Genomic DNA, 26,530 nt, shown 5'->3' on the forward strand with positions numbered 1-26,530 from the left:
TCATTCGCCTCTTCGCGTTAGAAAAATCTCTTATGAAAAATCTCTAACCCTATGTGCGGGGTCGGGACTCGAACCCAGGTGCGCTGCAATCGATTTACCAATTACGCTACGCCCACCCCCCTTTTATAAAGTGTCATAAACTAAAACTCTCTTCAATTTAAATATTTTACTAGCATCGTATATTCAAGGAAAATGGCGAACTGACAACCATTTCCCATAAAACGATTCAGAAGCTAAACAGAATAACTGAGACTCTATGCTACAATATGACAGCAAAGAGGAAACCATGGTTGTGGGCAACATCGCTGATGAAAGTAAACTAAAACCCAGCTGTTATTACATGACGCTGAGAAATCTGATATATGACCAAAGTCAATGTGTGTTCATCATTCCCAACAAGGACGTGTCTTCTCAATACATTGTAAAAACTTTACAGATTTAGCATACATGAAGTTTTTGCATCACACTTAAAATACAAGATATACGATAGCACATAACAGTTTTTGCAACCGGCCGAGACGGTTGTGCCTCCAGGTGGAAGGTTTTGTTCTCGAGAGAGTGACGGAGTGCGAGACGCTGTATGCGTTTTTGTGGGAGAGAGAGAGACCAGTTTGTTAAGTGTGAGTCGACAGTTGATACGTCGGAGGCGTGGTCAACGGCATCCTCGGTGTTTTGACAGCAAACCGCGGGTAGACGAATTTGCCTACCGCGGTGGCAGAAATCGACAGTGATCGTGCCTGTACACACAGAAAAAATATATTGTATTGGTGTCGTCGGGCAATTCTAATCGACGAGAGGGGAAGCGTCACAGGTAGACCCATTTGCTCTATTCGTCTACCGCAGAAGTGGTACGACGAATAAGGAAAATAAGTGGCACCGAAAAGTGCCGCATCGACAGTGGGATTTTCGCAGCAAGCCACAGGTAGTCACATTTGTTTACCGCGGCGGTGGAAACGGAGAGAACGCGCTTGTGGTGGTGATACCGACGAGCAGCTTAACCGGAGAGAGTTTTGAAGTGTTGCAGGTAGGCCTATTTCTCTACTGAAGAAGCAACGCGACGAAGAAGGACAGCAAGTGTCACATTGTCAAACAACGGGCACCGAGTTTACAACGTAACACATGAGGTGTGTTCTACAGGTATAACAGGTATATTTTTCATTCCTTTTTGTGATAGTTTTTCTTGCTAGGTAAAATGGATGAAGAGATGGGAGAACGAGTAACAGACCCTCCCCCTAAGCCTTATGCTGAAAATGTAAATCCGACTAGAATTAAAATTTACCCAGAGTCTTCAACGGGACCATGGATTGTATTTATTAGGCGTAAAGTAAAGGCGCTAAATATTATTCAAATTTCTAAAGATTTGACTTCGCGATTCTCGGATGTAAAAGAGATCGTCAAAGTCAATAAAGATAAAATACGCATTGTCGTTGGTAGTCTCAAACAAGCCAATGCAATTGCTTCTTGCGAGCTTTTTACGCGTGAGTATAGAGCGTATATTCCTTCAAAGGAAATTGAAATTGATGGGGTCATCACAGAATCGAGTTTGACTGTTGATGACATAATTAAGCATGGGGTTGGTCGTTTCAAAGACACCATACTTAAAGACGTAAAAATACTTGAATGCAAGCAATTGCATTCAGTATCACACGAAGGAGATAAAAAAGTTTATCGACTGTCTGACTCATTTCGAGTGACTTTCGCTGGGTCTGCGCTGCCCAACTATGTCATTATCGATAAGATTCGTCTCCCTGTTCGTCTTTTTATTCCTCGTGTAATGAATTGCCTTAATTGCAAACAGCTTGGCCACACAGCCACTTATTGTTCCAATAAGGCACGGTGTGGCAAATGTGGGGGTTCTCATCAAGAGGATACATGCAATGAAAATTCAGAAAAATGTTTAATGTGCGGAGAAAACTCACATGAGCTCCCTGCATGCCCCATTTATAAATTGCGTGAGGATAAAATTAAACGATCCTTGAAGGAGAGGTCTAAGCGCTCCTATGCAGAAATGTTGAAAAATGCTACCCCTAAACCCATTTTCTTAGAAAACACTTACACATCTCTATTTTCGGAACAGTCTGACTCTGACGGAGCGTGCGAAGGTACATCATTTGTTTTACCCGGAAATTCCAGAAAAAGAAAACAGTCTTCTTTTCCCAAGCTGCCAAGAAAGGGCCTTAAAATTTCTCCACCAATAGATAAACTGCGCCCAAAACCGAAAAATTCCGATTCAAAACCGAAATCAATTCCGCCCGGTTTTGGGAACGTACAATCCAAACAGAACACCATTACTGGAAATAATAAAATTTCGACTTCCTCTGAGCCTCAGCCGGGGGTAGGATTATTGAAATTTTCTGAAATTGTTGATTGGATTTTTAAAGCATTCAATATTTCTGAACCACTAAAGAGTATACTTTCAGCTTTCCTCCCAACAATTAGAACATTTTTAGAGCAGCTGATTGCTCAATGGCCCATCCTTGCAGCGATTGTATCTTTCAATGGGTAATTCACCTCCTCCAATGAAAGATTCCATCACTGTTTTACAGTGGAATTGCAGAAGTATCATACCTAAAATTGATTCCTTAAAAATTTTACTGCATAATTTAAAATGCGATGCTTTTGCTCTATGTGAAACATGGCTTACCTCAAACATTAATTTCAACTTAAATGATTTCAACATTATTCGCCTAGACCGAGACACCCCGTATGGAGGAGTGCTTCTAGGAATTAAAAAGTGCTATTCTTTCTATAAAATTAACATCCCCTTGTATACGGGCATTGAGGCTGTAGCTGTCCAAACGAACATTAAAGGCAAAGACATGTCTATCGCTTCTATATATATACCTCCCAAAGTTCAAATTGGACAACATCAAATTTTTGAGGTAGTGGAATCCATGGCTGCTCCGCGTCTGATACTGGGAGACTTCAACTCGCACGGAGTATTGTGGGGTTCCCTCTACAATGATAATCGATCCTCTTTGATATACAATGTGTGTGACGAATTTAATATGACAGTTTTAAATACTGGCGAAACAACACGCATCCCCAGACCTCCTGCACGTCCAAGTGCATTAGATCTGTCTCTGTGCTCGATATCACTTCGGTTAGATTGCACGTGGAAGGTTGTACCTGATCCTCACGGTAGCGATCATTTGCCAATCGTTGTTTCAATTAACAGTGAATTAGGCCTTACGAATTCAATCAATGTTCCTTATGACTTAACACGAAATATTGATTGGAAAACATACGAAACATTAATTTCCACTTCTCTTGCTTCTACAGAAGAGCTACCCCCTACCGAAGAATATGAATTCTTAGCGGGTTTAATTATTGAAGCAGCAGAACAAGCCCAAACGAAATGCAATCCTGGAATGACAATAAATAGACGCCCCCCTAATCCTTGGTGGGACAAAGAGTGCTCTGATGCATATGAAGCTAAACAAGTTGCCTACAAAGAAATTATGAAACAGAAAGGGGGTATACGTGAGAACTTTGAAAATTATTTCATTTTGCAAAACAAATTTGACAGTATACGTCGTGCCAAAAAGTCTAGTTATTGGAGACGCTTCGTTGATGGCTTGTCAAGAGAAACATCAATGAGTACTCTTTGGAACACAGCCAGAAGAATGAGGAATCGAAACGTGACTAATGAAAGCGAAGATTTTTCGAATCGTTGGATATTTAATTTCGCCAAGAAAATTTGTCCCGATTCTGCTCCTGCGCAGAAAATCACTCGCGATGCTCCCACAAGTAACGATTTCATAGATTCGCCTTTGACAATGATGGAATTCTCAATTGCACTCCTCTCATGCAACAATAATGCTCCGGGACTAGACAGAATTAAATTCAACTTGGTGAAGAATCTGCCTGACCTAGCAAAAAGACGCTTGTTGAATTTATTCAATAAGCTTCTTGAGCAGAACATTGTGCCGCACGACTGGAGACAAGTGAGAGTTATCGCTATTCCAAAACCGGGAAAGCCAGCCTCCGATCATAACTCGTATCGACCGATTGCAATGCTATCCTGTATCAGGAAATTGTTGGAAAAAATTATCCTACGACGTCTCGACAATTGGGTTGAGGCGAACGGCTTGCTATCAGATACCCAGTTTGGTTTTCGGAGGGGAAAGGGAACGAATGATTGTCTGGCGCTACTTTCGTCAGAAATCCAACTCGCTTACGCAAAAAAAGAACAAATGGCGTCTGTGTTCTTAGACATAAAAGGAGCATTCGACTCAGTCTCCATTGATGTTCTCTCGGAGAAGCTACATCAATGTGGTCTTTCACCGATATTAAATAATTATTTATACAATTTATTGTCAGAAAAGCACATGCATTTTTCATATGGCGATTTGGCGACACTCAGAATAAGTTACATGGGCCTCCCACAAGGCTCTTGTCTAAGCCCCCTTCTCTATAATTTTTACGTGAATGACATTGATAATTGTATTGTCAGCCCATGCACTTTAAGACAACTTGCAGATGATGGGGTGGTTTCTGCCACAGGACCAAAAGCTATAAATTTACAACAACCATTGCAAGATAGCTTGGATAATTTATCAATTTGGTCTTTAAAGCTGGGCATCGATTTCTCTACGGAGAAAACAGAGTTGGTCGTTTTCTCAAGGAAGCGTGATCCAGCTCAGCTTCAGCTTCAGTTGGTTGGTAGAACGATAGCCCAAGTCCTGACTTTTAAATACCTTGGAATTTGGTTCGATTCTAAAGGCACATGGGGAGGCCACATTAGGTATCTAATAACGAAATGCCAACAAAGGATAAATTTTCTGCGAACAATAACTGGATCATGGTGGGGTTCTCATCCAAGTGACATGATAAGATTGTATCAAACAACAATACTTTCAGTAATGGAATATGGGTGCATCTGTTTCCGTTCAGCTGCGAACACTCACATTATTAAACTGGAACGGATACAGTATCGCTGTTTACGAATTGCCTTAGGTTGCATGCAGTCGACCCACACAATGAGTCTTGAAGTACTAGCGGGAGTTCTTCCTTTAAAAGACCGATTCTGGGATCTCTCTTCTCGTTTACTTATTCGATGTGAGGTTATGAACCCACTGGTAATTGAAAATTTTGAAAGACTTGTCGAGCTTCAACCCCAAACCAGATTCATGACAGTGTATTTCAATCACATGTCACAAGAAATAACGCCTGCTAGGTATGTTCACACATACGTCAATATACTAGATATTCCTGAATCCACTTTATTCTTCGACACGTCCATGCAAGCAGAGATTCGTGGAATTCCGGATCATCTACGCTCGCGGGAGATCCCTAAACTATTCACAAGTAAATATCAACACATAGACTGCCTTAAAATGTTTTACACTGATGGGTCACGAATCAGTGAGGCCACTGGTTTCGGTATTTTCAACAATAATTTTTCAATTTCTCTCAAACTTGCAGAACCCGCCTCTGTTTATATAGCGGAACTAGCAGCAGTTCACTATAGTTTTCAAATAATTAATACTTTACTTCCGAACCATTACTTTATCCTCACTGATAGTCTCAGCACAATTGCAGCTCTACGCTCAAAGAGGATTGATAATCACGATCCATTCTTTTTGGGGAAGATACGAGAATCTCTGAGTAACCTGACAAGAAAATGTTATAAATTTACCCTAGTGTGGCTCCCCGCCCATTGCTCTATTGCGGGCAATGAGAAAGCTGATAATTTAGCCAAGATTGGTGCACTAGATGGTGAAATATATGAAAGACCCATCGCTTACAATGAATTTTATAGCGCTTCTCGACAGAGGACACTTGCTAGTTGGCAAACATCTTGGGACAATGGAGATATGGGACGATGGCTACACTCAATTATCCCTAAAGTATCAACGAAGGCATGGTTCAAAGGATTGGATGTAAGTCGGGACTTCATCCGTGTGATGTCTAGGCTCATGTCCAATCATTATACTTTAGATGCGCATCTCCGTCGTATTGGGCTCGCTGAGGGTAATCATTGTGCTTGTGGAGAAGGTTACCACGACATTGAGCATGTTGTTTGGTCCTGCACTGAATATCGTGAAGCCAGATCACAATTAGTAGATTCTTTACAAGTCCGAGGAAGACCAATCCATGTTCCTGTTAGAGACATCCTGGCGTATCGCGATCCTCTATACATGGAACTTATCTATCATTTTCTAAAAACAGCGTCTGTCAAAATTTAATTAAATTCATCTCCTCATACTCTCATCCAAGGCTAATCATTCACCAATTAAAGTGTCCTAGAATATTTAGTTTTTAAATTTAGACAAAAACAGAAAAAAAGTAAATAAATGCACCCGAAAATACTAGATCATTATGAAATACAACAATGTAAGGAAAAAAGCAAACAATAAAGTGATTTCAGTGTTAGTTTTAGACAAAGTACTAGTATAGTTAAAATTAGTCTTAAGGATTTTTGTAACGTGCTATGTAAAAAAGAAACTGGCGTAAAAAGCTTTTGCAAATGCCGTGTCAAATAAACGTATGAAAAAAAAAAAAAAGATGTACGATAGCTAGGTATAGATATACAGTAATGTTTCGATTATATCACTATGCGTTTATATCAATACTCGTTTATATCACCCTCGAATATATCACGGTTTTATCTCGATTATATCACGCTTTTTGAAATACAGATAAGGCACACTACATTTTGATCCAATTAAGCCACATGTTGTGTCCTGGCACTTTTAGGGTTTTTTACAATTGATTTGCTTATTTACATATAGGGTAATGAGCCTATTATTAGGTTTCGGACTATTTCGTTAAGGGTTTATATATGATGAGGTCGGTCAAAAAGTCGTACTTTTTTATTCTTTAAGATAAAAGTATAGATTCTTAAGAAAGTATCTGAAATTTTTATAGAGGTATAAGTAGTAGAAGCAGTTATAGCGCTGTTTATCTTGTTCCTTTAAGTGAAGACAGGGCGTGGCGCGAAACATCAAACGTGAATAATCTCGAAATCATGTTTTACCAAGACGTTGTTGCAATGGCTAAGATTGCCGAAATATTCTTCGACCGATTTCAATTTTAGTTTTAAATTTTTCGTAACTTATTTGCCGTGTCCTTAAGGGACCGTCTGGAGGGACCGTTTGGCGTAGCAGATAAACAAACCGACTTCTTTTTTAAATTGTTAGTTATCCGCAAGAAAATCTAACAAAATAATGAGAAAAACAAATTACGCAAGATATGGTAGGTATGCCTAGATATGCATTTTCTCTTGAATCGATGTGAATACTTTTTTTTTTTTGAAAGGACAACATCAACAATTAGTGATGGGACTATTTCTATGGATGTTGAAACAACGAGAACTGAATCGTAATCTCTTCGAATACACTGATTTTAATAGTCAAAATATTTGTCCAAAACTTTAAAGTGGCAGATTCCTTTAAGTTTAGTTTTGGGTGGCTCAACTATTTTAAGAAACGATATATTCTACGTAAGGTGAAGCTGTGTGGGGAAAAATTCTCCACTGATGCCATACCGTTTTACCCAATGCGTTGAACAAAGATTGCAGACGCTGCCATCGGCTTCAAATGGGTAGTGTGATTATAGAAGCATGGCAAAAATAGGCCCATTACCCTACTATGATTTATTCTTTTGACTAACTTGACCTTATCATTACTTTTTGTTTATAGAAATACATGGATTAATGCTTGAATGTAATTTTTTGGTTTGTTTTGAATATATCACGCTTCAAATATATCACGCTAAAATACAGACCGACCGTGATATAATCGAAACATTACTGTACGAGCATATGCCGAACTAGCTAAGGTAAGTATTTACTCGGCATACAATCGGTGGAATGCGTCTAAATTGGCAGCTACATCTTTTATTCGTTCTTAAGTTCGTTCTTAAGCATATTAACATGCTCAACTCGAATCTTGTTTGAGTCAATGCGTTGAACAAGATCGCAGACATTGCTCTCAACAGCGGCTTCAGGTATTTATAATATAAGAAAGGGAGAACGGATGTGATGAAAAGTCAAACAAAAGTATATTATATCCTCGTTTTTGCACCGTATACATTGTACACACGTTTACAGTTCACATATTACAATTTTCTTCATTATTGTAATTTCTAGAGAATATAATTCGGTATATATTGTTGGGATCACCATGCAGATCTAATCTCCAATTTATTTAGTGGTGTGGCGAGCCCATTGTGTACGTTGAACTTGACTCATTATTTGACTACGATTTGGCACCTTTTCGCTAGTACTGCGGGTTATAAAACTAGGTGTTGCAGGTAGCCTCCTTGTTACTACACCACTTTCGTCAGTTATTTTTAATGTTACCAGGCTTGGAATGGAAGATTTTTTCTCTTTTGAATCCTTCAGAATTGATACATTTTTGCAGCTACTTTCATTACTGGCATTTCCAGACAATTCTGAAAATGACGTTGATTTGCGATTCATGGAAGTAGGAATCTCCAACTGATCGTTTGTATTAACAGGTACTATAACTTTGACTTTTCCATCAGCGTCCATAGTTGTTAACGTCCCTACTTGCGAAAGTGGCTTTATAAATTGGGTACTCTCTACTGGTGTCGACTTTTCGTTGAACCTTGAATCCTCCTGTGTTTTGGTGCTCCTGTTGGTCGTGGAATCATCAAGAGCCAGAGACAATCTACTATTGTTACTGTTTCTGTTTGATTGATCGACCTGACTTAGTCCCATGCTACTCGGGCATTTTATACTATCATTTTCACCTGAAAACGGCTTGACGTTATTGAATCCTGTTGCATTCTGGTTGGCAAACATAAAATTACTGAGATGCTGCTGGCTGGAATTCATACTTGTCGGAGATAGGGTTGGATACATTGGATTATAGTTTGAATTGGCAAGCTGACTCAAAATGCTTTGATTCAAATTATATATATCCTGTGTAGTGAGTGGACCAACCGGGAGTTTATTATGTAACTTGTTGAGCATTGGACAGCTCATTCCAGATGCATTACTCATTGGTTGCTGCAATGGTGAGCTTGGTTGCATTGTGGGGAAATATTGGCCTAATGCTCCAAGATTTAGAAGATCACTGAATGTTTGGTGGTGATTCTGTAAAAAAGTTACAGTTCATTGTAATTTTCTTATTATGTATTCATCTACACAAAAGTACAAACAACATAAGTCGCAAACTTACCTTCAACGACATCCATTAGTAAATAGCATTTGAAAATCGCAATAGCATCGCCATTCATATTAGTATGATTTTTAAAATGCTATGCGTAAAGTACACTGCAGTTTCGACAGTGAGTTTCATTATTACACACAATTTGTTATGATACACTTTACACACGTTTGTAGGGTATTCTAGACACAGCAAAACAATTCTTCACAAGTACTAGCAACGTAAGACATACCTGCGGCGCTAATCCAATAGCGGTAGCTGACATTCCTGGTCGATCGGAATCATGAAATCCTCCAAGGGTTGCAATATGCTCTAATAGTTCTCGATTTTGTTGTACCAATTGTTGAATGCGTGCCTGTTTTAAAATGAAAAAAAAAATGAATATGTCTCTTATTGGCTAATGCAAGCATTTTTGTTTGTTTCGATTATTAGAGCTTTAATACTTTTAACACTATGAACGCAGGTTTGATGTACACAAGACGTTTAATTTATCAACTACACACACCTATATGCAGAAGTTAATTTGTAATATCTGCCAACGTGAAAGTTAGCAAAAATATAAAAAATACCTGTTGTGTTACTATCAATAATGGTTGTAAAAATCAATCAGTCAAAAGGCAAATTGTATTTCGAAGTCATAGATTCTTGCACAGAAGAATTGCAATTGCTAATTTTAAAGGTATAGGTATTATTTCCGTAACAGGCAAGTAATGGAAATGTATATCATTCCATAATATATTAGAAAAATATTCATTCACTGCAAAGGTCATTAACGAAGAGAAGAGTAGGAAGATAAGAGGCTCAAGGTGGTACGCCTGAGCGTTCAAAGAATCTGAATATGCAGTTCCAAGTCTTATAGATTCACTACGGTTTGTAGCATACGAAAAGATCCAATTGGTCAACTAGTCATGGCAACCTGCTATTCCACAGCAGTGTGAGGAACACGATCGAAAGTTGCCGTTTTTCCAACTTATCAATCAGTGTCGATACATAGCTCAACAATTTCGTCATTGTCGGTAGATGCACTGCAGACAGCTGGAACCCGTCCGATCACGGTCTCTTGTAATTGTCAACACCACAAAGATTGGCGTATACTTCGCGTTTGGTGTATGATGTTGCAGGCAAATTCAAGAAAAACGTTGATAGAGCTCTCGGGTACGATTCAGAGAAAGATGTTAACTTATTAGTAGTGTTCTACTTCGATAGCAAACGTTTTCAGGAATTCGACGAGTGGACGTTTTGTTCCACAAAGAAACAATTGCCTCGGGTTGTCCTTCAACTTTTTTTACTTTTACTTTATTTTTATTAACGTGACTTTAAATTAATTCATTCGTCGCATCCGCTGTCCTTCAACTTGCTCCCAAGTCGTGTAACATATGATCGAAATCGAGGTGCGTTCATTGATTCGAATTATCGTTCAAAATCTCGCACAAACGATTTATAGTCTCACCTTTGTCTGTATCGATCGTCCACGAGTTATTCTTAGTCGACACAGGAAATTCCACCAAAGTTAGAATCACGGTAGTTTTGTCGGCGGTGTATGTGTCACCTCAGAGTCAAGCCATTTTGAAAAATTAAGTCCAAATCACGATAAAGCTCAGAGGGAAAGGGCTTATTACTACTTGATGCAGCGTTGTTCGGCGTAATTCTAGCTAAACATTGATAGCTTTGGCAGCACTATAGCAGATATAGTCGGCGCTTTCTGACTATTGTAGTTGCTGAGCAGTAGCATAACCATTTTATAGTGATTATCAGCAGATTCGCTCTTTGCATTTAGTTTCCAATCTCTTCGATCTTCTTTAATCTCCATCGTCAACATTTTCGCCTCTTTCGGTGTCTCTTATCCGCAAACCCGCGCCCCTTACGTACCGTTTCATAATGATCCCATGATGGGCTTCTGCCATGATTATAACCGATTTCAAACTTACAGTGACGTTGAATATTGCATCCAAACCGGGTACTTTCTTCTATCGACACTGCTAAAAGTTCATCGTTGGAGACTTGTATCAATTCCATGATATTCTACTCTATCAAACGGAACGGTATAATTGATTATATTCTTGATTAATGCTTCGGGAAGAGTCCTTCAGCGCTGATATTCAGTTTATGAGGACAGATTTCCAGCTCATGGGACATCGGTTTCTTCTGTGCCATCAGCATCGCATTACGGTTTACGAAAGTGCGTCAACCACTATTTCTTGTTTGTCTAAAACCACTTTCTCGGTCGTTTGTCGATTTGTTCTACCTTTCTGGTCGTCGGTGTAAGGAACGTTGGTTTCGGGAGGACTTCGACGTCTCTTATGTTTCCTCCGAAACTTTTTTTCAATTTGGCCACATTTTGCGTTTTTTCGGCGTTCTGACCTCACGTCTTAGGCGTAGTATGTTCATGTTGGACGGCGTCCACGGTGGACTTGATACCCGTTGCTATTTGTCTTATTCTAGTATCGATGGTGTACATATCCTTAATGTACTTGTAGATCTTTCCCATGTTTCTTTTAAACGACGTTATGTTAGACTTCCCAAACTGTAGTCCTTTTTTGTGGAAGCATGTGGCTCAGAACATGGCTTTACTCTCCTTGTTTGTATATATATGTGTGTAGATATGTATATAACAGACACTGGAGCATCCTGACTCCTGTTAGTGTCGGATTCCAACAGTCTACAGCTCAAACTCATTTTTTCGTACCCTCGTCATCCCGTAACCATTTTTAGATATTACATAATATTTCAACGGACACAACCAGCGTAGATGCCAAGTGGCATCCGGCGGTTTGAAACAATTTTAAATTGTAGGACGCGTAATTAATGAGATTTAACAGATCCAAAATATGCAAATTTCTCATGTTAAAATTAAAAATCGATTGTGTGGAGTTGGAATTGTAGTAAGTAGTTCTGATAATTGGTCATTATTTGGTCCATGTGTCGTTCTTACCTGAGCTTCAATCCTAACATTTGTCTCTGTTATTAGTTGCTCCCTCACAAGCATCAATTGTGCCAAAATCTGCCTAGTTTGAAGTTGCTGTTGATCAAGCTGCTCCTTCAATGACACAATTTCTGTAGAAGCAGTTATTGGTGTACTTTCTGAAAATCCTTCAATTGCTTTTTCCTAAAATTAAGATGATTAGCTCAGTAACTCACGTTTCGAGATAATATAACCATACCTGAATAATTGGCGTTCTCTGGCCTATATTGGATGGTGGTAAAATCTCTAGATGACTCGGTCTTGTATGTCGTGGTAAGTCATGAATTGGAATCATGTTGTCTAGAAGTTAGAAAAACACAAATTTTACTATCATATATTTAATTCAAAATTAAAACAATATATAGTGAACTGCATTATACAGATTGGTTCATCACCAACCATCTTTTGAGAGGTCACAGGGAATCGCATTTGGTGGAAAAATCGTTGTACACGCCATCAAGCTTTATATTAATTCTTTTGGTTCCATTAGAAAACTGAACTTTTTTTTATTGATTAATGTCCTTATATCTTTCAAGTAATGGGCTTATACAACCTATCAATTTCTTGAAAGTTAGCGTATTTTTATCTCGAAGAACTGAATATAATTATTTTTATCATTTATATTGTTCATTAAAAGAGATGTATGTATATCGATATATCCCTATTTATTCTTAGATTTCTGCTTTTGGTCTATTGCACTTGGATTTTTTGGTCTATCTTTGTTTTATACTAATTCTAACTTAAAACGTATGTCTTATTCATTTGTTTTAATTGGAAAGCTGAGAATATCTTTCCTAGAAAAATCTGAAATCTTTCAGTAAAAGGAAGTCAGTATACTTTTGAAAGTAAAATAATTAAAAATCAGTGTTATTATTTAATGTTTTCGTCCATTTTCTCACATTAGTGAATAACAAATGTTATAATCATCGAAATTATAATGCCGTGTGCTACAATTATTTTTGACATTATATCGCTATCTCTTTTCGTTTCGACGTAATCTCATTTTAAGCACATCGTTTCACATTCAAAAACGTCGATTTCGAACCCAAAAGACACAGAAATATGAATTTAAAAAAATAATAATAGACCATCATGAATTTCTTCGGTTGAATGATCAGAATTGAATTATTTGGTTTTTAGGTTGCGTGTGAGATTTGACAGTATATGCAGAATGATTTTTTCGTTAAATATACACCTGAAGAGATTCCTAACGAGGACCAAACCACATATACCGACAATGTATGTTTACAAATTTTCTTTGGAGTATTTGTAAAATGGGCTCGGTCTTGTAAAGTGGATCAGATTCATTTTAAGATCCAACGGACATATATGAAAATTTAATTTGATCGATAAATCATCATACCAGAAATAACGTTAACGCTTTATAAGGCATCAACAATCTGTTTTTACTATATGGTTACATCTTTTGTGCCTGATAGAATGTTACTTCACCCGTGCACCTCAGAATGCCATTTTTTTCTTCTATTTGACGTCATTGTATACCTTGAATTGACCAAGTGATCGCGCATCGTTGGTAATTCGAATGCGACGGTAGCGATGGCGATACTGTTTGAGAGCGCTCAAAAGTGCCTTCTGAGAAAACCTTAGCTTTTACATACACATTCATGTGCAAAAACACACCAAAATGAAAAGCAAAATCCGCAGAAAGCTGCGCATGTGCACGAGCAAGCATTTTTAATAATCGCATACAACATAATTCCAAGTCGTATTCTGCTGAACTCGGTCGATATATACATACCTAGTATTGGTTAACTAACCTATCCACCGAATATTACTATAATAAAACAAAGTATGGGAGTAAGAGCGCTTCGGTCTTACTTTATGTCAGGAAGATCAATTTTCAATTTTGATAGTTTCACAGCCAGTTCTTAGCTGGCAGGATAATTGTAGGGTAGATTGACATAAACAATATTGGGTCGAATAATTAGCCTGTGAGACCAGGATATTAGCACTACACTGATGAGGCGGTTCTCACAAGGTAATGCGGTAGCGTTGGAGTAGCGAAGAATACTTGGTTCGAATCCGGCCAATAGGACGGATTTTTTTGCGGGAGTGGGGGGTAGTCGCTAGAATATATTTTTCTAATTTTAAATTTAATTTAAATATTATAAGTTACCTTTTTTATCTTCTTCTTCGCTCACTCTATCGGAGTTTCGATCGATTTCTGAGAAGTCACAATGGGATGGCTCCGAATGCTCATCATCTACGTTGCCACCGACGTCTGGCATGGACAATTTATGGCAGACTTCGAATGCTTGTCCCACTGTTCTAACAATACGCATAGCTTGTGACTGAGAAGTTGGAAATGTAAATAAATGTATATCGTTAAAAATATATGAAATATGCAAAAATAAAAATAAATGTGAAGGAAAGCCATGTCTCAATCAGTTAGATGTTAACACTTACAATACATGTACCTATGATCGCAAGTCTTGCTTACGATTATTGACAATACGCGAATCGAATAACCAAAAGCATTTTAATTTTTATATCAGTATCATTGAAGCAGGGAAAATACCGAAAGATAACTTGGAATTTTTAATAAAATTACCGATTCAGTCATAATTGACTGTATAGTCCCCCAAAGTCAGTCCAACTAACGAATTCGATTGCAAGTTAGGTTGAACGACAGATGTCATTAACTAGACAGAAGGTTAGAATACATTTGTTTGCCGCTTTAACTTTAACTATATGTTTGATTGTCAACGAGGATTTGTCATGATTATGGTTGTACCTAATGATGGATACTAGTATAGTACCCAAAGAACATACATAAAAACGAGTACCTAATAATGGTCGAAAAGTTCTCAACAATGAGTTGTTTCCCGGATAAATCTATCAATTATCGAATGGTCTCCTACAAAAAGATGCAATATTGGACAAAACATTTGCAACCAATCAACTACAGTTAAGAAACTATTCATTCAAGTGGCGAACCAAACTAATGTCCTGGTCTCAAAAACATCCCCACAATCTATCTGCTTATCTCACCAAGGGCAGAAGTTAAAAATCCCACCGCTTAACTTTAAACAATCTGGCAACGAACGATTCGCGAGGTGGAACAATTACTAATACGTTACGAATGAAACTGAGAGAAACTTTCCAGGTATTTCCAACTGAGTGTGCGCGATGATAATGCCGTCGGTACATCTTATTCTGTTCTAACTGACCATTCCATGCATACTTGATGGTATTGTTCTTAATGAAGCAACATTAGGCACTTACACAAGTCAGGTCGATACGTACCACTTCCACCAAGCTGCAATTAATTAATTTGAAGGTTATATAATACAATGACACAGCAAATGATTTTTCTCTGTGAAAAAGGATCTACTGATTATTAGCGCACTCGAGTTAACAAACAGTCTGAAAATTATTTGTATATTGTACAAATTGTAAATATATAAAAGTGCAACGGCTCAGTCAGACTAATGCATTAAACCACCGTATAACCTTCTCCAATCTTCGACAGTACAGTGAATGTGTATTTCGAGTCCACCCTTCGCAGGGGGTAAGGAGAAAAAGCCGGACTCAACGGTACGGAGCAAAGCGTTTCAAAACAGTAAAAAGCTCCCCAAAATTAATAATGTTCGGGAAAGTTTCTGGAAAAGTCTGCTTTTGTTATTGATATATCTATCGTTAATCTAGTGGTGAGATTTGAAATTTATTTCTTCGATCCTGGATATCAATTTCATAAAAATTGATATCCAAGATCAAAGTCTTCGACAAAGTTGTAGAAAACAGCATATCGAGATATTTTACTGAAGACACTAGGTGTTTTCATCATTGGCGAAACTTTTCTGAAGAAATTGAAAACACAAAACCCAGAAAATGAAATAGTTAAACACATGACAAACCCAGTAAGCATAAAAACGGGTACGGTCACTATGAAAAACACTATACTAAAACTGCTAAGAAAAATACAGCTACTGAAAAAAATCTGTCCGATTGTATGTTACGAAGAAACCGAAGACAAAACCCAGAGAACTATAAATCATTCATGACCACTCAATCAATAGTCGATATTTTTCTCTGAACTCCAACCTAAAACTGCCAAGAACAGTTTTAGTACTTGACGTCTCAAATGGTAAAGGTAATGGTCGTTTCTATACATTTCGACAGAATAAACAAATAAAAGTGTAAAGTTGCACTTGTTTCGTTCAACGCAAAATTAAGCTTGTCAACACCTTTCTAGTCATATGATCACCCATAATAAAACTGTGATTCCTGAACCGTCGAATACAGAACGGTACTTCGTTTCGATTCGAGAATGATCAAGTTTACTGATCTTTTTTATCAATGTTCAATATAAGTTGTAAATGTTTTGCTCAAGACCTACAATGCTATTAAGCTTAACTATCATGTATAATAAATTAGATACACTTGATCCAAAAACCAGGACAGGTACATGAAATCAGAAAGTAGGAAATCGCCTTCTAGTTATCTTGAATTTATGGCTGTGCTATCGATTATAAGTAGTTGTATCTTGGAAAATGGCTTATTTGCCTACTACTTGTCGTCACTGTGATTACTTTTCGCCAAAATTAGATAGTGATTTTTGAGCATATAGTAATCGTTGGTACAACACAAATATTTAAAACAAAAATAAATTTTAGAGATTGCTCACAAATAATCGTAGCAGGCAAAAGCATTGTAAATTGAATTCTTCTCAAAAAGTATGATATAATAATCAAATTATGAAATAAGAGGTTATATATGACGTTAAATTAACCTGGCAATGTCATGCAACTAGTTGCATTGCTATATTTTTCCCTTTTATTTAACTATGTTCATTTTCCAAAAAATGAGTACTTTACACCAAGGTTTTCTCACGTATATAATGTGCCATCTAAATTTTGTTTCGTAAATCTACTTTTATATTGATGTTTGAATATAATTCAATGAGAATTTACATTAGCGCACAAGTTCGAAAATTTAAAAAAAAAATTGCAAGTTAAATAGATCTTGATTGCGCAATGGTGCGAAAATTGAAAAAAGTCAATGTATCCATAATGTACTAAAATTATCAGCAGTGTGCCTTTTTAGTTTATTAGAGAAATTTACCATGGAATGACAGAGAGGGCAGTGGAAGAATATTTTGGGATTCTCCAAAATCAAGGATTTACCTGATAAAAAACTGATATATAGCAAATCTTTTTCCGGAGAAGGAATAACCACTGATTTCCTGCATAATGAATTCAAGTGAGTTTACACTAGTTCAAGAAGAACCACAGTATATTGGGAATGAATGTCTAATCAAAGTTAGGCGAAAAGTAAAAAACCAACTCACAAGTTTTGCCATAAATGGATTATGCATTTATTGACAGTTTACCACTGTCCACTGTTTAGTTTTATGAGCACAACATTCACTTACAATTATTTACATTCACACAGTCAATGGTGAGACAGTAAATCAAGCAATTTAAAGGATTCAAACTTGATTTTTTAAAACTTTTTTCAAAGTGTAGCTCGTGATAGTTAAACGGGTATCATGTAAAAATAACTTTCTATTTTTGTCTATGTACATCCAGTTTACAGGATAGTTAAAGGAGGCTAGTAGTGAATTACGATTGTATGAGTGAAGTAAATTTAAAAAAAAAACATAAAAATTACCTCAAGATCCGAATCAAGACTACCACTTCGAGGTCTTAACATATCCATGTCTAAATAATCATTTATATTTTTGTCAATCTCGCTCTTTTTCACATTTTTTCGACTACGGGGTAATGTATCACATTTGGTTTTTTCATCATATATGGGTTCTTGAAAACATATTTTTCTGCTAAATTTTTTATCATTTGGCTCCTCCATTTGGTATTGGTTTTGTCGCACCAGTAAAGGATCTGCTGATTCGGCGTATTGATTGAGATTCATATTTGCACTACTTGTAGGCTGCCTATAATCTATTGAGTATTCTCGGGACAGAGTAGGTTTCATGTAAGTTGCTCTTTGTATCACCTTTGGTTGATCTTCAGAATGTCCTGCACTCTTCTGAACATTCTTCGTAGTTTTCACAACGCTTTGTTCGTTAGGTATGGTAGCACAAGGAATTAGCGATGATTTGTCATCTCTTGATATTTTTCTTTGTAGCATTGGTGTAGATTCATGTGCTTTCCGATTTTCTTTTGCAGAAAATGTTTTGAAAGGAACACCTTTATGCTTTTCCCTGCCATGATATTCGTTGAGCGATTTAGTTTTACACGGTTTTTGTGAATCCTTATAATACAAAATGTCATTTTCCTCATTGAACAGTATATGTTTTATTGGTGCTGGACTTGAGGGATTTCTCGTATTTTTAATATTTTGAGCAGAATCGTCATCGTACCGTTCATCACATTCCTGATATCCTCGAGTATTTTGTGTATACATGTTTTTTTCATTATATGATTTTGGCCGACCATCAAACTGTTTGTTTGAACCATCTCGTGCTGTATAATGTATTCCTTCCTCCATTGAATGAGTAAATTCAGCTTCAGTTGCATAGTCATTTGATCGTTCATCAAAGTTGATGGAATATTTCGCACGTTGCGAAAGCCCATGTGGTTGATAACGTATTGCCGATGTACTAGTGTCATATGCGGTTTTTCTGACAGTACCTGTAGCAGCGTTTTTTGCCTTAGGCGAGTTTTCATATTCACATATTAAATCTTTTCTTGCTTCCTCTTCAATGTCTTCTTCATTAACATCACTCAGTTGCGAAGGTTGCGTTTTAAGCTTATCTTTTTTTATACTTTTCGCGAACTCTTTATTCTTACTTTTCGACCAAAGAAAAAAATCTAAGGAACTTTTGTCTTTTGGAGATTTCGGGCTACGAGGGGCAGGCGCTTGATAATCCATGGGCTCCAAACTCCAATCGTTAGAACAGGTTTTATGTTGTGTCTCTGACAAAGGGCTAGATGGAGCTGAGTTGCTAGAAGTATTCTTATTTCCTTTCAACACATCCCCCAAGCTGCTTAACGTGGAACGAGCTTTACCCATCATGTCATTTTGTAGTTGCTTAAGTGCAGACTCATTTTTACGTTTGCTGGTTGGCGATGACAATGAATTACTGCACTCTGCTCGTAAATCTTCTGATTTATTCTTGATCATTTTCCAGTATTGATTGTGTCATTCGGAGAAATATGTCGTATTTTTCAGCAGTTTTGATTGATGAGAACATCGAAATCACCTTCATTCCATAAGCATCTTTTATGAATTTTAGGTCACTCTAGTTCACTCCATAGTTCAATTTATTCTTCTTCGTTACAAGCAACACGAGATTCTTCTGACTCTATTTTCTACACCGAAATGAACGTGCCAATATTATTGTCGCCAAAGCAATTACATTTCATCATAACTATTGCTGCTACCACAATCATCAAGTGTCGTTTAAACAGACAAATCAAACTTAAAAGTTTATATTTAGAATAGGTCAAGCCTCTCCTGCATCTTTTCCCGCGGGCGCACCAGTTTATTATTGCAAAACTTATTTTTATCCACAAAATATCAAATAATAAAAAATATATCAAAAACCATGATTGTTTTCAACACAACACATACTTATATTATTTGCTCATGTAAGTCGTCATTTTGCTGTCAATGCACAATAAACTCAACATGTTTCTCAGACATTACCTCGTTTTAGTGTGTGTATTCGTAATTGCATGAATTGCTATGTTGTCTGTCATTTGTCATCGAATATATCGTTCATGTCATTTTTAGAGGACCTTAAGTCCGTAGTACAAACGTCTAAACAGAAAATCAGTTGATATCTTATACATGGATTTAGATGTGAGATCATTTTCGAGCGAAAGTGTTGCTAACTTGTTAGTCCTATATCAAATTCACTTTGGATATCGTTTTATTTTTAGAGCTAGCTTAATTTTTTATCTTAGAATTCCACAATGTCACATAAGTTTGGCCGTACGGTATTGGCACACACTGATTTTAACTTATCGCTCACAGAAGTCCTTTTCGGGTTATTATATAATTGTAAATTTAGTGATGGTTGAACCAAAGTTCTTTAACAGTGAATCTCACACCAGCACGAAACACTAAACATTGTAATCATTAAACATAGTTGGGCAAACGTATGAGCTTCTAAATTATGCCTCAAAATTTAATCTTTTCTATTGCAGAAATTGGAGCGCACAATTCAATTATTCTTCACTTTGCATGAGCGCTACATATAATTCATCAGTCCATTGGTCCGTTCAAGTTCTTTGAATAAGTGATCCATCATCGAAACTAAAATTTAAGATTTTTCGCAGCACAAATAGAAACGATCATTTTTTCCACAACAAACCATACTGGCTAAATACTTGGTACGCACTAACTATGTGCAGAACACATTGAGAAATATCTCCGTCTTCTTCGCTTTATGAATTTTGGTATAATTTTAAAATTCTGCTTCATAAACCTTTGGTACACACGGACGCGCAAGTTTTTTTTTGTGCTGACCAGATGTGTTGGTGAGTCTTGCGCGTCTCTCCGGCTAAGCATTTCATAGTGGAGCAAGAGAGCTTCATGGGAGAATCAAATAAAAAGAAATATTCCTTGATTCGAACGCTGCCCTTACGTGCTGTTGGGGAAGGTTTTGATATATCTAAATCTCGGAGGGTGTCTATAGTGATAATTTGGATCTATGATAAATGGTTGTGCATAATACAGAGGTAAAATGAGGCAGCTGCAATGCGTTTTTCATCAGCCGTTGTGTCTTATTTTAAGGTGCAGTGACACTGATATAGGTACAATTATTTTGAAACTATTTTCACTTACATTTGGCGAGGCATTGTAATACATCTATTGAGGCATAGCTTTTTCAGTGAATTACAAAAATAAAAATTACCTTTTTATTGGTTTTGAACACACAACATTTGAATACATCGCTGCTTCCATCTCTTGCTATGTAACTGAAGATTTTTAAATCGTTGCTATCATGAGACACGTAGAAAATCCTATAGATGGGATGGCTTAACATTTCAACTTCAAGAGGTTCATTCCACTGATGCTGCTTTTTCTGAATGGAATAAAAAGAGCTGGTGAAATTACAATATTACAATTCACGGACAACATGAGGCTTATAAATATTTTACATTTAACTCGATAACTTCACAGTTAGAATTATTTCATATATTTATGAAACAAACTAATCACGCTGATGTATAGTTGCGAGCAAGATGCATTACCTACGTTACTGGGAAATTATTTTATCATAAAAAGAAACAGTAAACACTACACTGGAAAAAGCATTTAAAAAGGCTGTAAGAAAAGCTTGGGAACTAAATTGTCTTACTTGACAGCGATTTAGCGATTTCATTAATTATTGTCCATGTTTTTACATCACTAATGAAAACTCAAACAATTTACAACATTGTTTGAAAACAATGGTACTATCATTGTTTAGTTACAATTATTTTTAAAAAACGAAAGAGATATTCTCTTTTCAAATGGCAAACTAGATTAATTGAATTGGATTATGGTGATGGTGGGGTGGGTGATGTCAATCTCACAAACCAATTGGTACGAATTCAACATAATTCTATATTTTATATTACCTACCTTTCGTTTTTTACGTTTCAAACAAACCCTTACACCATCAACTGAGATGTGAAACGCAACTTTTCTCTTTTTAGTATTTTGTACTTTGCACTCATACTGCAGATGAAAATAAATAATAAACATTTTTAGGATTTTTTATTACAACTGGTTCATCGCATGCTAATAAACAGCAGTGTTTTGTTAAATTTAGGAATTGAATAAGAAATTATGGTGACGGTTAAATTTCGATCGATTTTATTAGCCCATTTTAGGAGAAACTCAATTGAAAGAAAACATATGTAATAGCATTTAATTTGGGTAATGCAAACAATCGGAACACTACTGCATATTAGTATATGAAAGTTAACACTGAATTATCGATTTATTAAACTTACCCGTATTCTACGCATTGCTTGAACTATTTCAGATCGACTATTTGGTCGTGAAACTATCTGCCAACCGATCAGCTGAAAAAAAGTTGATACGAAAAATTACGTTAAACCATTGTACATTGCGTTAGTATGACAATTCTTTGTTTATAATATTAGGGTTGAGGTAAACTTTTGTTAAAAAATCTATTAATAGATCTATCGGCGATGTTAATTCGTTAAACGACAGATTTCAATCTCTATTCCACAGATTGTTTATTAATCTATTTAGGTATTCAAAACCGCTTGTACCACTATAGGAACACATGTACCAATAGTGGTGCAATCGCTAATTTCGTTTCCAATCATTGAAAATTCTATTGATTTATTATGGGACTTGCAACTATAGGTACATTAAATCAACTATAGGTGTAAGGGAGTAAGAAAATCAATTTTTTCAATAGTTATTTGAGCGAATTTCAAGGATAACAGCTTAATTGTCGCATGATTTTAGTGTGATGAACCAATAAAAATAGTTGGTTGTGGTTGGACCTACTACTGAAACATTGGTACACCTCAACTATGGAAGCACCCACCCTATCACATAAGCATTTCGAGCATTTTTATAGTTTAAAATGACAACATAAATTATTTTAACATTTACACGCGTAGCGCGAGAAGAATAAAAACTCAATTGATAAATTTAGATCAATTGCATGAATATATTTTTATTATTACCGTGTAATTTTACCAACCTGTGAGTTGCATATATGAGCTTGATTAGACAAAGTTAACAAAAGCGAGAGGAAAATCATTCGGACACTGGATAGAGGCGGAATAACTGGAAGTCTTAATTAGACTGGCCATCTCTCAGTTATTGCCGCGTTGATTTAAAATCTCTTATCACATTACATATTAAATGCTGTCTACCTTAAGGAGTTATATAAAGGGTGTTTTTATCATTATTTTCAAAATGACACCCAAACAATCGTTTGCAGCAATTAAACGGCTAGTGTCCAAAAGGGGCTAATCAAAACTTTTTATCCGAAATTGACATTTTTGATTTTTTTTTAATAGTGGACTGCCATTTGGGAAATTTAAAAATAATTTTTAGATGTTTTGCTATTAGTAGTCAAAATTGACCATGGGGGTAACCCCAGTACTAGCTGGTGTCCAAAAGGGGTAACATCACGTTGTGTCTTATGGAAATTCCAGTTTTTTCGTTCGTTTTCCCAGGTATTAGGAAAAAGTAGTCTACTGATTCGCCATCAGTAAACATTATGTTATAGCTCATATATCGGTGAGCTCGATATAATATTGTTTTTAGTTGGATAGCATTGTACGTTGGCGTTTCGGCCCAAACAGTCGTTCCTGAAGGTGAGCGCCGATCACATACTTGCTATGAATGGCTATTTCCTATCTATTATATACACGAATGTATATTGTTGAGCGCATTTTTCGAAAATTCCTCTGAAAGTGTCATGTCTCTACATTGAAAGTTGACCGAGCAATAGGGAATGAAGAGAAAAACAGTACATTGTAGTCGAAAAAAAAGTGAAGTCAATTATTATCTTTCGTTATAGAGTTATGGTGTCTTCGGAAAAGTTCCTGTATGACGCCTATCGCTTTATTTGGTTGAACCATATGAGTTTGGAATTCAGTTACCAGGGCGGCACTGTTATCAACTTTTTAATAAAACTACATTGAAATGTCTTGATTTCGAGAAATCATTTTAAATATATCTTCTGAAGATGCAAATTTTGTAGGTCTTTTATGTTTCGAGATGGAGCACGCTTTGGCTAAAAATTTAACTTACAGATTATGTTTTCAAAAATGCGCAATATTTCAAAACTTGAAGGACCTACAAAGTTAGTACTTATAATTACCTGACATACAACTTTGTCGTAGACATTATCCTTTTATCTTGTTCCATTAAAAAGTTGATAACAGCGCCGCCCTAGTAATTGAATTCCGAACTAATATGAAATGATCAAATAAAGCGCAAGAGTCTATGCAACAACTTTGCCAATGACACCGTAACTCTAAAACGGTAGGTATGGAAAGGATGTGTGAATTGTGATGATGATGATCTTATTTGTTGTACCACGTGTAATGATATTATTTTTTTATAGACAACACGAGTCAAATAATAATAAATGTGAATAACGCACTCAATGTTGATCTTTAGCTCATCAGTTGTTTTCTGGATGTGGGTATAGCCGATAGACTTGACGTAACACCATAAAACAATTCCAAAGACGTCAAACCGTAAGAACGAGGCAGCCAATCGACACAACCGTTTTTGCGATGTCTCGCAATGGTCTCGTGCTCGATTTGAATGACACTGACAGATAAATGCGGAACAAACGATAGAGCTGACGAGTCCTTATCCAGAGGAATTCAACATCGTTAATACCAATCATGGGTCACGTCTGAAAAGATAATGCTTTAGTAACCTGCGAAAGGTCATTTTTGCATGATGAAATTGCAAAGATAACTGACGTAATTAAAAATGTATTAGGATCGTACGTCCAACTCAGTTGTCAGAAAATCCCACGTAAAGAAAAACACCCTTTACGTTGAAGTCGGTCAAGAAATATTTTTTTTTATTATTTTATCTTAAAGTATAGGTTTTTAAGAATGTTATCTCAATTTTTTTTATAGAGATCCAAGCAGTAAAAGTAAAGCAAGCTCTCTTACGGGGGTATGGTTTATATTTGAAATATTAAAAGCGATTATCTCGAAATAATGTTATTCCAAAGACGTAGTTGCGGTGACTAGGACCGCCAAAAATTTTTTCGACCAGTTTAAAATTTTGTTTTTAAATTTTTCGTAATTTATTTGCTGTGTCTGAACGATTCCATTTTTCCTGCTTAATGTTCATATCAATGTTATAAATTTAGATTTTTGGAAAAATCATACCAGCTGTTGGACTGGATTTCCACCAAACCTCTTTAAAAAACACGTTTTGCGGAAATTGTTATAATTTTGACGATTACTAGTATTTTTTAATGTTCTCAAACTGATTTTGCATAATAAGTACTCATTAAAAACATGGCTGTACGAAAATTCAATTTTCCCTTTTTCCCGTACCTCAACATATACAGTGTCGGCCAAAACAATTTTTTTCTATAAACATGATTAAACAATTTTGAATGTTTCTCGTAATTGAATATTACAACACCTCCCGCAAAAGTTTAGCATCACCTACAAAAGAATGAGTTCAAGATGCTGAAATCCTGATTATCTACAACCCCGCTCTTCTTTAGACCAAAGCGGCTTGTCAGGCGACCATCTTAGTTTGGAATTCTGTCGCTAGGTGACGCTAGCGTACATATGAATTTGTGCACTTCAACTTGTTTCATCTCGTTTTCCTAACGTCCTAGAACAGCGGTTCTCAACCTTGTTTGCTCCGTGGACACCTTCGAAATCGCCTTGGGTCATCGCGGACTTCTTCGAAATTATCCTGGGCGGTCGCGGACCCCTCCCAAATTATCCTGGGCGGTTGTGGACCCCCACGGCTTAACATCGATTTATATGCTGTCAATATATTATTTTCAGTCTGATACGATAAAAAAACTTGAAGTTTCAATATCCGTCCGGAAAAGATTTTCCTCTTCGCGGACCCCCAGAAAAGTCTTCACGGCCCCTTAGGTACCCCAGGTTGAGAATCGCTGTCCTAGAACATCCATATCTTTGGAAAAATCCCTCCTGATATCATGCCCATGCGCATGACAATCATTTTAACTCGAAACTCTGTCTACAGGTGGTGCAAATGTATATGTGAAATAATAATACATTATTGGACATATTTTATCTGGTGATCCTGATGTTTGATTCGGAATATTGGAGAAGGGGCCCTGATCAGCCGTACAATGAAGCTTAGTCGCGATGCTCTCACAAGAGCGCTGGATGGCACTTAGGTCCATCTTCCGGATACAATTCCGGATTCTGGTGGTCAACTGCTTCGTATCCTTGGCTGCCAATTTTTGTACACTAGGGCACTGAGGGAGCCGAAAAAATCATCACTTGGACGGCACTGGAGCAAGTTGGTCGGGTTCCTCTCTTTCGGCACGTACGATAACTTTTTCTGCTCAAGATACTCCAGCGTCTTCTTGGCGTAATAGGAAGACGCCTTGTCCAGCCAAAAAACGCAAGAAGAACGGTAGAAGAATTTTCTCAAGACACTCCTCCCGGTACACTTGTTGATTGATGGCCATACCGCTCGTCTTGAACCTCGGCGTCCCTCTGTCCGATATGGTGATGAACAGCGCATTTTTTTCAAATTTATGCTTGAACTTATATTTTACTTCGAGGAGTGTGGCCGAATTGTCTCTGGAATAGTAGCTATTATTTCCTGGAATGTGGGTCTTCAAGAGCAAAAAGTAACTTTCGTGGTCCCACGGTAGTTTTTCGTCATCCACCGGCACTGCGATTTCACGATCGCTCTCTGCTTGTCCGTGTACACGGAGAACCGAGTTTTCTTCCGACAGATGATGTCATCCATCTTGAGGGTTCGG

The 26,530-nt window shown here is 36.9% G+C and overlaps 1 protein-coding gene across 10 annotated transcripts in view; it reads right to left on the bottom strand.

The window, feature by feature from the left end:
- The window catches only part of LOC131689086 (capon-like protein), a 41,699-nt gene that overhangs the window by 3,174 nt on the left and 11,995 nt on the right, over positions 1 to 26,530 (bottom strand). For 5 of the 10 annotated variants that reach the window (XM_058973892.1, XM_058973891.1, XM_058973890.1 and 2 more), the window contains exons 3-10: positions 22,038 to 22,109; positions 21,664 to 21,759; positions 20,951 to 21,121; positions 14,240 to 14,414; positions 12,302 to 12,402; positions 12,073 to 12,246; positions 9,373 to 9,495; positions 6,501 to 9,067 (exon numbers count right to left, since the gene is read on the bottom strand). In XM_058973892.1, the coding sequence (XP_058829875.1) occupies positions 8,150 to 9,067; positions 9,373 to 9,495; positions 12,073 to 12,246; positions 12,302 to 12,402; positions 14,240 to 14,414; positions 20,951 to 21,121; positions 21,664 to 21,759; positions 22,038 to 22,109 (1,830 nt within the window). In that variant the 3' untranslated portion in view covers positions 6,501 to 8,149. Of the gene's footprint in view, positions 1 to 6,466; positions 9,068 to 9,372; positions 9,496 to 12,072; positions 12,247 to 12,301; positions 12,403 to 14,239; positions 14,415 to 17,736; positions 20,477 to 20,950; positions 21,122 to 21,663; positions 21,760 to 22,037; positions 22,110 to 26,530 lie in introns of those variants that run through there. The other 5 variants (XM_058973893.1, XM_058973886.1, XM_058973885.1 and 2 more) reach the window with 5 other exon arrangements.

This window comes from Topomyia yanbarensis, chromosome 3, assembly GCF_030247195.1.
Source record: "Topomyia yanbarensis strain Yona2022 chromosome 3, ASM3024719v1, whole genome shotgun sequence".
Taxonomy (NCBI): domain Eukaryota; kingdom Metazoa; phylum Arthropoda; class Insecta; order Diptera; family Culicidae; genus Topomyia; species Topomyia yanbarensis.